Here is a 12,731-nt window from a genome sequence, read left to right as displayed (position 1 = left end):
GTTCTTCCTGCCTGCCAGAGAATGAGGCCTGCCTGCGTTCCTGCATGAGAACGGCTCATTTAAAAAGCAATAAACTGCCCTCCAGTTTCGAGCAAGCACATTCCTGCCTGCAACAGACGAGCCAGGCGCTTTGGTACAAAACCACCTCGAGGGATAGTGCTATTGATGGGGAGACGTGGCGGGTGAACCAGAGCTGCTGGACCGCACACACAGTTTGGAAGCTTTTTTGTTTGCTGTGCAGAAGTCTCTCCTTGCTCCAAGGTTGGTTTTGGAAAATCAACAGCCCAGAGGATAAGCAAAGCCACAATCCCACGGGGCTGCATGTTCATCCAAAGGATTTGAAGCTATTGCTTATCTGTAGACCAGCAAGTTGCAAGATCCCAGACTTAATTCTGACTCCTCTGGCTATCATGATGATTCCACAGGCACCCCTGATTTCCAGCAGCTTAGAGCTGCCTTCCCTAAGCTTCCCCCCGCCCCCAGCAGATGACGATTAGCCTTAACCAGAGCTTAGGAAAGAGGAACTTCCTGAAGGGATAAATCCCTCTTGCAATCTGCAGCCAAAGAGAAGGTTAGCAAATCTCAAGCCCTTTGGAAGCAACCCCTTTGATTGGGGTGATTTGCCCAACCACAAAAGTTCCCTGGTATATCTTGGGCACAGTGGCGTAGCTAGGTTATTGGACCCCTGAGCCGGGCCACTTGAAGTGAAGGGTAGACCTGGACAGAGCTGGCTTCTGCCTTTAGATCTCCAGGGGAGGCCAGGTCTTCTATCTGCTCAGTGTGCATTTGTCCCGCCCTTGCTACGCTACTGCCTGAGCCAGTTGCTCACTCACTTGTAACCCAACCTATCTCATCTTAGCTCACTCCTCTTATGGTCACTCCCAGGTTCATTGAAGGGAGGGAGAGGGAGGGGACTGCACACCCCTGGCCCGGCCCCCTAGTGCCAGTATACCCACTGCCTTGCCTCCCAGTACTCACACATTTCCTGAGAATGGGGAAGTATCTGCATTCTCCAAGGGTGGTGTCCCCATTCTCTGGGCGATGCAGGTTCTCACTAACATGGAGGCATCACCCCTTTCACAGGACTGTCACACTCATGGTCAATGGGGGCATGGCCAGCAGGCATGTGGGCATTGGGGCAGAGCCAGAGGGTGTGGCCATTTCCATTTTCCTCCCTTCAATGAACCTGGGAAAAATAACAAGAAGTGAGCTAAGGTGAGATAGGTTGGACCAGGGTTTCTCAAAGTGTGGGCTACAATCCACAGTCCAGTGGATCTTGGGCTGGGCCTTCCCGTCCATCCTTGTGTCCAGTTGACTCCAGGTGGAAGCCCCCTGGACACAATTGGAGGCCACAGGCCTCCGGAAGCAGCTGGAAAACCAGTTCAGTTCCAGGTTTGTGAAAGTGACTTCTGGTCGCTTCCAAAGGCATGTGTAGGCTTTCTGAGGCCTGTGGTGGCCCAGCACTGGAGAAGGAGGTGTGGCACAGCACCCTCTGCTGCAGAACAGGTGGGTTGTGGTGGGGGGAAGTTTGAGAATTCTTAGGTTAGACAGACAGAGAGAGCAGCTGCTGGCCCATGACCCCCCCCCCCCACAGAGCTGTTACAACCAAGCTGCTTTCCCTAGTCAAAGTCCAGAACTTTGCCAGGTTCAGCCCTCTGTACCCTCCATTGTACTGATGCTCCAGACAAGAACGTGGGGTGAGGATTTGGGGGGGATCAGCATCATGTGTGAATTTGCCGCTGACACTCAGGCATGAACGATGCAGATTTTCTTTCATCAGACATCCTTTTGACCCCCCCCTTTTTAAACAGCACAGGGTGGGGGGGGGACCCTCAGTCATCAGGACTTCTTTGGGTCTTGATCACCTATTCCAGAGATTTTCAACCTTTTTTCATCTCATGACACACTGAGAAGATGCTAAAATTGTCCAGACATACTATCGGTTTTTTGACAGTTGACAAGACACACCGCGCTGCTGGCTAGGGGCTCACATCCCCCAATGGCCCTATTAATATGTCCCTCCCCCAAACTCTTGCAGCACATCTGCAGACGGTTCATAGCACTCCAATGTGCCACACCACAGCAGCTGAAAATTGCTTACTTAATCAGAGATCAGAACACAAGGAGAAGGTCCGGTTGGTGTTGCCCTTTTATGGCTGTGACAACTGAGCTAATTGCAATGTTGTTGATAGAAACCAGAAGTAGACAAGGTAGGCTGTGACCTGCTTGGTGGGCCATTGGCCATTTCTGGTGGACTACCAAGTACAGGATACCCCCAGGATCCACAAATTCGGCAACTACAGATTTGACTCACCGCGGATGCCATGGATAACGAAGGAAAGCCTCTTTCAATTTGCTTGTCAAACCAGAAGTGACTGCATATCCACAGGGGGTCCTGGAACAGATCCCCTGTGGATAAAAAGTGTGGACTGTAGCTACTTGTTGCTGCAGTTCTTGAAAGAATATACAATGAGGTGAACCTCTGTCTGATCCTGCCAGGTTCTTCTTATCATCTTTAGCCTGGATGAATGCTCCAGATGATCTAAACACAGATGAGTTATCTACTAAGTATCCCAAAGATATACTCTTGCTTTAGAAATTTAAAACATGTTGGTGGCCATGCGGATGCTTTTTTTGGAGAGAAAAAAAAGAACCATAGAAGACTGAAGTTATCGCTTCTGTTGTGAAGGCTACCGAAAGTGATGTGGTTCTGTACTCCCTCAGGGTCTCATCACCATTTTCATCCTCTTCTTCCATGTTTCCTTCTCCAGAAAATGGTGCCGATCTCCAAACACAGCTTCTGGAGCCAAGCCTTCTCCCAGGGTCACCCTCAGCACCTCTGGTCACTGATGTCACGAAGAACAGCGTCGCGTTGATTTGGAAGCCAAATCCTGTTAGCGGGGGAGCAGCTGTTAGCTCATACATAATTGAAGCATTCAGGTAACCTTCAGTTGGTCCCCAAGTGAGTTTTCCCAGGGTCTCTGTGCACAGCAGTGAGATGGGTTGAGGGTTATTTCTAGAGCTCCCACTAGATTGAATAAATTGCTGGATAACTAATACACTTATGTAGGGGTCCACCCCTGGAGGGGCCTGGAGCAGGCTTGTCCCACCCCCAGGGAGGCATCAGATTGGCTGAAGGGGGAGGGGGTTCCAGCACCCTTGTCCTCCTCCCTAGCAGAGCTGCCAGACCTGGCCTAGGAACAGGAGCTGTTCACCTCCCAGCTCCCTGCTTCACACTGACCACCTCTCATCCCCGGCCTCCCTGTTTTATGGAGCAAGCCCGCCCCCTTTGGCCCCTCCCCTTCCTAGCAGAGCTGCCAGACCTGGCCTAGGAGCAGGAGCTGTTCACCTCCCAGCCACCTGCTTCACACTGACCCCCTCTCATCCCTGGCCTCCCTGTTTTATGGAGCAAGCCCGCCCCCTTTGGCCCCTCCCCTTCCTCCAGGTGGGGCAGAAAAGGCCGTTCCTGTTCCTGGCTTGTTTCCTGTAGTGTTCCTTGTTTGCCCTGCCAGCCCCCTCTGGCTGGTTGGGGTGAGCCAACCTGCTTTGCCCCCTTCAAGGGCATGGAAGCCTCCCCACCCTGGGCATGGGGTGCCTGCTCCAGGGTAAGTCAGGGGTCAGGGCATCTGGGAGGGGCCCTGACAATTTTTAACTATGTACACCAGACATTCCCAACATGGTGGCAGTGCCTCCACTCTCTTCCATCTTCCTGCTGCCACCACTTAAATTCTACTCTGCCTGCCTGCCTGCCGCAGGAAGTGTGGAGAGCAGAGAGGAGAGCAGAGTGTCTCCCTCTCCTCTACTTGCAATTCCTCTTCTGCTTTCTCCTCCTCCTGCTGGTCCGAGCCGTCAGAAGCAGTGGTGAGCAGTTTGCAGAGGGGAAGAAGAGGAGGCAGGTTTGGTAGTAGCAGAAGACCCTAGTGGCAATGGGAGTGCTTTGTGGAGGTCCCACCTACCTTAGTCCTGGCCCCACCCCCTTTTGCAGCTGCAAGCACTAATTCAGCCCTAATGTACAATATCCCTCCAAATAGACACTACCCCACATAACTAGTGCTTTCCACTATGGTTGGTTTCCTAGCTTTGGACTTTCTTACTTTTTTCTCTCATGCCTGACAGAAAACAAGAGAAAGGGAAAGGGCTTGTTGGTGGGTGAGTGTCATAAATTTTGGAGAAGCACCAACCCTGACAGAGTAACCTTTTGGAATGGTGATAATTAAAAAAAGGGAAATTCCAAAGAGTTGGTGACTCTCTGACAAGGGGCAAAGCCCTCCTGTGGTTCTGTAGCGTTTTCTGTCCCAATTATAGCTCCTAAACAGTCTCTCGCCAAATGTCATGCTAGGTGTATTGTCAGAGTGGCTGTTGTTGCACTGACACAATGTGGGCTGTTTCGGAGTTGGCTACATGTGTTAGCATTTCTTATACCTTTCACTACATGCTTCTTGAATCAATGCATATTTTTTCAGGGTATGTGACTTGAGAGTTCTTGAGGCAGGAGAAGCCACTGCTACAATTCACAGGGACTTGCACCGTCCGTCCGTCCCCCAGTGCTGACAGGGGCCATGGCAACAGCCTAGCCTCTCCCTGCATTTTCAGCTTTAATTTGGCAGGGGCCTAAGTCCCTAACCTTTTTTCCAAAGCAAAACATGAGGATATTTGCTATGCAATTGCATTTAAACTTCCAGTGAAAATGATGGTGGAATTTCATGCAGTGTCTAGTTTGTCTTTGGGATTCACTGCCACAAGACATGGTGATAGCTGTGAGCTTAGATGACTTTAAAATGGAATGAAGCAGACGCGTGGAGGACAGGTCTGTCACTACTAGGCATGATGGCTATATGCTGCTGGTAGGTCTGGAAGCAGGAGAAGTTTGCTTCTGGCCTCTCTGGAAACCGGATGCTGGTCTAAATGGTCCTTTAGCCTCATCCAGCCAATGGGAAGTTGTATTCAGTGTGCAAGTGTAGACAGGAAAGGCAGAGGGGGCAAAAGGTCACTGTGGACGAAGGAACTGAGTCATGGCAAATTGTGGATGTGCAGCGTTTTGTACAAAAATGGAACTAGTGGGGAGAGGAGTTCCTTGTGCATCAGTTTCACTCGGGGAAACCAGCCTGGCCAGTTCAGACCCCCTCCAGTCCAGGGAGACATTTGGATTTTAGAAATTTAGATTTTAGTCCTCACTTTTGTCTTGCAAAGAGTGGAATCTTTTCCTACTTCATCAGCCCTCGGAAGCCTGTCTGGTGCTGGGCTTTAGAGGTCAGGGGGGCAGACCCACACGCAGCTGTGTCAATGCTTTGCTGTCAACACGTTCCCGAGCCATAGGTCATCCTGATGAATCCACGTTAAGCCTCTGTTTGCCATTCCCCACCAACGCCACGCCACCGAATGCCCTGCGTTCAGATTCTTCCTTTCTGTGGCCACGTTGCTCAGGTGCTCCCCTGAGCGAAGACAAACACTGTGTCCTCGTGTGGCTTGAGCTCGTGGGCAAACTTTTCTCGGAGCCATCTGCTTTGGAGTCGAGAGGAGATTTGTGGGGCGCACAGGTGGCTGAATCGTGTGGTTTAGCAGTGAGAAATTCTGCAAATATGGAAGCAGCTGGGCTGCCCTCTAAATCACCAGACCAGCCGACTCTGTCTGAGTCTGTGGTGTGCATGTGCGTACATGTAGCGAGATAGAGATGCAAATCGAAGGAGCGCAGCATCTGCTGCGAGTTGCGCTTAATGTGGGCTCATGTATGTGTGCCCAGTCCGTGCGGCTCCATGCGTCTGCTGATCAAACCTCAAAGACTCCTGTCGGATATAATTCGATATTATTCGGCTTGGCTGCTTTCAAGCAACAGACTGAGGTCTTGCAATGAGGGGCAGATGATAGCAGTGCCCCCATTCCCATTTATGGACCACAGGAAGCTGTGCATCCTGGAAAGGGATGTGTCTGTTTTTGGAATGAATAGCCCTGGCTCAAGCCCAGCTTTCTGTTTACTTCCCAAGCTGAGCCTCGGGCAAAAGGATGTCGTCAGCAAGTCCTGTTGAATTCTGGAGTTTGAAAACTCTAATCAGTAATTCTGACAGCACTTCCTGCACCCGCCGACATTTTTTTCCAAAGAGGACCCAAGACACACAATGGTTCAGGGGCCACACCTTCATAATCCCAAATATGTTTATGGTGGACTGTGATAAGTAGGATTACACAGGCCTGCAAAATTGAGGGTTAGAAAAACGTTTTTATCAAGCTTTGTGGTGGTTTTATGTGAATTTGGGGTGCTAATTCCTAAAATGGCATCTGTTTTGCCCTATCGCCTCCAGTTTTGGAGTTATGGTATAGTCTCGTTAGCCATGTCGTAGGCTTCCTCATGAGGAAGATGCTTGAACCATTCACTGTGCTGTATCTCTGAAACTAGACTAGATAGGGCAAAGCTATAGCGCAAAACTGATGCCATTTTTGGAATCAGCACCTCAAATATACCCAAGAATAAGTCTAACTTTTAAGTCAGAAAAATGCATGTTGGCCTGTGTTGTTCATTTGGTGAGAGAAACTCTTCACGTGCTCAGACATACTCTCAATATTTTACATCTTTATTGGCTTTCAAAAAAGTTTCAACAGCCTTGTCTCAGATGAAACCCTGCTCAGAATATTTCCACCTGCTTGTCTCTCTGTGTGTGTGTTGTGTTTTAATGAAATAATATATTTGTTTTGTAGGAATAGATGACATTTTCAAAAACATAACATTACACAGGCCAAATTCTGGTGACTAATTAAACAAACTGCTTCCAGGGCTATATGCAGAAAAAAAGAGAGTGCAGGTGGAATTGGGGGACATTGGCCTCTGCTGTGCCTTACCCATGGGACTCCCTGCCACTGCATTTGGCTAAACAGGAAGTCTTCAGGCAACTGTATACAGGAGCCAAATATGAACTTCAGGCCTGCACCCTCCTTCTCTTCCTTTCCCCACTTTGTTTTATTACAGTCAGTCCTCGGGTAGCACCTGGCAGACAGTGGCAGATAATGTGAAGTTGGAGAAGCACACGGTCAGTGGCCTGAACCCCAATACCATTTACCTCTTCCTCATCCGGGCTGTCAACACCTATGGCTTGAGTGACCCCAGCCCTGTCTCAGAGCCAGTTCGTACACAAGGTAAGGCTCCCATGGGCAAATGAGATGGGCTGGTTTGACGGTTGTACCCCTGAGCATATGCTTCTGCAGTGGGGTACAGTCAGTGGGAACGCAGGGGAGAAGTGGCCAGGCTAGATATCTAGCCCATGCTTAGCAGATGCCTGTCTCCTTTCTTTACTCATTTATAAGGCTTCTTTTGATTCCATTTAAGGGATCACTAAGATGGCAGACTAAGATGCTTGATGACCACAAAACTTTTCATTTTTTTTAAAGTCACAACTGATTAACAAATGACTACAAAAGAGTGAAACAGACCCAGTCAGAAAAATCCAGAACAGAGACATATTCAAAATGAAGTACACCCAAAGGGAAGACGATACAGGTCAAGAATGTGTGCACTGGCTACCATCGGTGTAGCTAATGAAAGTGTAGCCTGGTGCAGAGTGCAAGATGATGCACTTTTTTTTTACAAAAGTGAAAAGTGGGGCTGTGGCATAGCTAAGGCATCTGCTACCTGGAGTCAAAGAAGATATTATAGTCCCCCCCTCCACGATGAAATCAAATCTCATCTCTTAAGTAAATAAATAAAAAATTTTCTGGCTAATTGGTCATAACTTTTGATACAATGCAGATATTCCAGTGTGGTTTGTTTAATTGCATTCAGCATTAAATTACCTTCCCAATTATACATAACATGATGGTATTATTTGTATATACCACGGTTTTCACACTTTTGACCACTAGTGTCTAGCGCAGCTTGTTGTCTCTCTAAAGTTTGTTGCTCAGTGCAGTTGCCAACCCTGCAGCCCCTTGGCTACGCCGCTGCTGCCTACTTAAAAGCAGGCAGCAGAGAGGCCCATTGGGTCTCCTGAAGGATCAGGGTGCTGCCACCCAATGAATCAAAGGATCAGGGTGGTGCCAACCAAGAGGGTGATACTCCACATCTGCACCAATTGAGCCTCAATAGGATACAGAGCAGCCTGGTCTTGTCTGATCTCTGAAGCTAAGCAGGGTCAGGCCTAGTTAGTACTTGGATGGGAGACCGCCTGGGGATACCAGGGGCTATAGACTTATACCATAGTCTTTTGAGACTGAAGGTTGCCAACCAAAAATGTTCAATAAAGAATGTAGTGTGGGAGAAGAGAATCGCTCTCTCTCGCGCTCTCTCTCTCTCTCTCTAAGCATGGATGGGAATAGGATTTAGATCTAGAAAAGGCTGGGTATTAGAAAGGTAAATTCAGCAATCCAAATTCTTGCAAGATCAGGGTCCCTTTAAACTCTTTCAAGGCTGTAACTTAATGGAAGAGAACCTGCTTTGCCTATAGCAGGTCCCAGGTTCTACCTACGCATCTAGACATGTTTGAGATGTGTAAAATTAGGCATGGGATAGAGTGGATAAAAGGATATTCTTTTCCCTCTCACACAGCGTCAGGGACATCCGCTTAAACTGAGAGGAGGGAGATCAGACAAAAGAAAATATTTCTTGACCTAGCATGTGATTAACCTGTTGAACTTCTTGCCACAGGATATGGGGATGGCATCTGACTTGGATGCCTTTAAAGGGGAATTGGACAGATTTATGGAGGAAAAGTCCATCACAGATTACAAGCCAGGATGGGTATGTGCAACCTCCTGGTTTTAGAGGTAGCCTCTTTCTGAATGCCAGGTGCAAGGGGGTAGAAACAGGATGCAGGTATGTCATCTTGTGGGCTCCCTGAGGCATCTGGTGGGCCACTGTGAGATACACAGTGGGCCACCTAGACTAGATGGGTCTTTGGCCTCATCCAGCAGGGTTATTCTTATGGATCTAGCATCTCCAAATAGAGCAGAGAAAATACTCCCCACTGTTTTTGTTGACTATCCCTAACTAGACAGACCAGTGTTCTCACCCAGTAGAAGTCAGCCTTTCTTCACCCATAGACTATAACGCAGGGTGGCAATCTTGCTCCCTGGTCTGTTTCGGGTCATGACTTTTCTGTTTTGGCAGATGTGAGTCCCACCAGGCAAGGGGTGGATCACAGACAAGTGCAGAAAGAACTAGGCGAAGTTGTGGTGGAACTCCGTGAACCTGTTGTCCTCACCTCTACCACCATCCAAGTGACTTGGACAGTAAGTGTCACTAGCATTGCCTATTATCCCCCCTCCTCAAAACTGCATGATGTATCAGTGGACATATTAGACATAAAAGTTGGGAAATGTATCTGAGTGCATGACAGTGCTGGCTTTGGATGTTGTTGCTACTGCAAAGTCACAATGACAACCCCTTGGATAGAGCTCAGTGTTTTGCTGTGTTCCCTCAGTGTGCATGGCAGCTGATGCACTGAGAGGATGGCTTAATTAATCTGTGGAACTCCTCGCCACAGGATATTATGATGGCACCTGGCCTAGCTGCTGTTACAGGGGAAATGGACAGAATGATGGATGAAAATCCAGCAGAGGTTACAAGTCATGATGACTGTATGAAACTTCTGGGTTTCAGTGGTAGCCTCTCTCTGAATGCCAGTTGCAAGGGAGTGACAAGGAGAAACAAATATCTTGTGATCACGTGATCCCAGAGGCATCTGGTGGGCGACTGTGAGATACAGGAAACTGGACTAGGTGGGCCCTTGGCCTGATCCAGCAAGGTTCTTCTTGTATAGGCCCCTGCCTAAAGGAACTTACAGTCTATGGCTGGGGAAGAAGAGTAAGGTACTGAGCCAAAGGCCTCATTGTGAAGGTGGATTTTGATAAGGAGATTGAAGGAAGTAAGAGGGGGTGCATTGTGCAAATGCATGGGAGGCAGACAAGGAAGAGTCACTTAGAGAGCAGGGGACTTTTGGATGGTGAAAGAGAAGCCAAGTTTATGGGCATGAGTGTAATAGGATGTGGGAACTGAGAGGCAGGGATAATGAGACATAGATACGAAGGTGGGAGGCAGAGGAGGTGTCCACTTCTCCCTAGAATTTGCTGCTGAATGTAACTGCTTCATGATTCAACTCAACCTGCACAATGTTTCAAAGATCCAGTTGCAGGAAACAGAGCCAAGTGGGTTGAAGGTTAGAACCAAGGCCAAGAATACAGGTTCAGTGCAATGGAGAAGTGGAAAGAGTTACTGGAAATCAATATGACTGGTATCCCTGTTAGGGGTGCAGGAAGGCAGGAGTCTGAGAATGGGGGAAGGACAGCAGAATCCACAGCGAGAGCGTGGAGAGGAATAGAGATAAAATAGGGGGTCAGTGAGGAAGTGGCTGAGGTTATTTTTGCCGTAGTTTGAATGGACAGCACGACTGATGATTCAGTGGTAAGCCTACTTCTCGCTCAGGTGGACCGCCAGGCTCAGTTCATCCAAGGATACCGAGTGATGTACAGGCCCCAGAGCAGTGCCTGGCTGGTGCAGGATGTGAAGTCACCCACCGAACGGAGCGCCGTCCTTGTGGAACTGCGCAAAGGCCAGGAGTACGAGATCAAGATTCGCCCGTATTTCGATGAGTTCCAGGGAATGGACAGCGAGGTGCTGCTGGTACGCACCCCAGAGGAAGGTACATGTGGCCACTGCTTGTGAGGAAGGGGGAGATGGATTGAGGAACCCACCCCATAGAAAAGTCGTAGAAAAACCCACCTGTGGATGTCCTCTAGCTTCCATTGCAAGTGTGCAAGTTGTTAGGGAGAGCAGGACTTGTGGGTTTTCTCTCTGTGGTTCTGTTGTGCTGGGTTGTTCTGTTGTGCTGTGTGTGTATGTCTACGCTGCAATTACAAGCCAGTTTCAAACCTTGTTGAAGCATTATACTTTCCAATTAAGGAACTCAGGAGTTACGGTTCTGTATCAAGCATTGAGATCTGTAAGTCTTACTGAGTTTGGTTCCCAGGATTCTGGGACACTATGAAATCCATTCAAACCCATTGAAATGTGTACCTTAAATACGTTCATCAGTTTCATTAAGTTTGACCAGGTACAATTGCTGGTGGTTTTTCCTTTCACTGCTTTCTTGTCAGTCGGTATGTCCTGGCAAGGCCAGCTCAGGAGTCCAAGTGAGGTGATTGTCTCATCTGAGAGCCAGGATGGTGCAGTGATTCTGTTGCTGGACTCAGAGCTGGAGCATCCAAGTTCAAATTCCTGCTCAATCATGAAGGTTTCTGGGTGACCATAGGCCAGTCACTCTCTCTCTCTCTCTGTCTTTCTCAACCTTGCCTACCTCACAGGATTGTTGTGAGGACAAAAGGAGGGGAAGAACCATATACACCATCCTGAGCTCCTTGGAGGAAAGGTGCTATAAAAATGTGGAAAAATATATCTGGCAGAGAGACTCTCGAGTCCACCAACCTACGACTCTCCTCTCCTCCACTTCTTCCTTTTCAGATCAAGGGAGCTGGAGGGAGGAGAAGGAGCTGTGGGGCTGAGGTTGGATGTTGTCCGGCCAGCGGGTGGGTGGCATTTGGGGTGCTGCTTCAGGTTCTGGAGTGGCCTGACATCTCCGCATAGCTTTGTGGCGCACTGAAGATCCAAACGCCAATCTTCGAGGTCCTGTGGTCTTTGCCCTTGGCAGACTTGCCTGAGGAATAAACTCTTTGCATTCCTTCTCTCTCAGCTCCCAGTGCACCTCCCCAGGAAGTCACTGTAGTGACAGTGGGAACCAGCAACAGCACTAGTATTCGTGTCTCCTGGGAGCCGCCTCCTCCTGGAGAGCAGAACGGGATAATTCAGGATTACCGGGTAAGGTGGACTGTCAAGATCTCCTTGGGTAGCCCCTGCACCCGGTTAAGCCTCAGGATGAACCAACTGGCCTGAAGGTCTTGGGGCCCATAGAAGGAGTCCCAGTGGATGCTGGGAAAGAGTTTGGAGAAGTTTTGCTTTGCGACCTCACTGCAGTCCTTGGTGACGTCATCTCCTTCCTGTTGTAGGTTTGGTGTCTGGGCAATGAATCCCGCTACCACATCAATAAGACAGTGGACGGCACCCTACGTTCAACCGTCCTGCAGGGTCTGGTTCCCGGCATGCTCTACCGCACGGAGGTGGCTGCGGCCACCAGTGCAGGCGTTGGCGTCAGGAGTGCCCCGGTCACCATCCAGATCAGTGAGTTCCTTGGCTCATCCAAGGGTGGAAATTGACTTTCGACTTGGATCCTGTTGGTTTACAAAATGCAGCTAATACATATTGTTTAAATAGTTATTGTATTTACTTTATATACAGTTATGCTATTGCATACTGCTCCCAGAGCAGATGAAACCAGTATACTTATTAAATGACGGTCTAGTAGATGTACTGCAGGGCACTGCTAATTTCCCTTTGTCAGTCTTAGAGATTGTAAGACTTTTGTCAGTCTTAGAGATTACACCAATGGTAAGAGATTGGTGTAATGTTTATCTGTATGGTTTGTTTGCATTTTAACCTTAAAATTTGTGTGACCTTTATTTTATTTTAATTTTATTTTTCATTCATTATTTTTCCTTACTTTACATCTTATTTTACTTTAATGACTTAGGCCCAAATCCTACCCAGTTTTCCAGGGCTGGTGAAGCTGTACCAGTGGGGCATGCGCTGCATCCTGCAGTGGGGGAAGCAGTCATATAGGTCTCCTCAGTGTATGGGAACATTTGTTCCTTTATCTTGGGACTGCATTGCAGCTGTGCCAGAGCTAGAAAGTTGGATA

General features: G+C 48.6%; 1 protein-coding gene across 2 annotated transcripts in view; it reads left to right on the top strand.

Moving 5' to 3' along the window:
• Positions 1-12,731, top strand: part of ROBO3 (roundabout guidance receptor 3) — a 57,374-nt gene that overhangs the window by 25,359 nt on the left and 19,284 nt on the right. For both annotated transcript variants that reach the window (XM_066639754.1, XM_066639753.1), the window contains exons 5-10: positions 2,772-2,940; positions 6,959-7,125; positions 9,092-9,213; positions 10,406-10,622; positions 11,670-11,794; positions 11,983-12,154. In XM_066639754.1, the coding sequence (XP_066495851.1) occupies positions 2,772-2,940; positions 6,959-7,125; positions 9,092-9,213; positions 10,406-10,622; positions 11,670-11,794; positions 11,983-12,154 (972 nt within the window). The remainder of the gene's footprint in view (positions 1-2,771; positions 2,941-6,958; positions 7,126-9,091; positions 9,214-10,405; positions 10,623-11,669; positions 11,795-11,982; positions 12,155-12,731) is intronic.

This window comes from Tiliqua scincoides, chromosome 11, assembly GCF_035046505.1.
Source record: "Tiliqua scincoides isolate rTilSci1 chromosome 11, rTilSci1.hap2, whole genome shotgun sequence".
Lineage (NCBI taxonomy): Eukaryota > Metazoa > Chordata > Lepidosauria > Squamata > Scincidae > Tiliqua > Tiliqua scincoides.
This window is presented reverse-complemented; position numbering and strand designations above follow the sequence as displayed.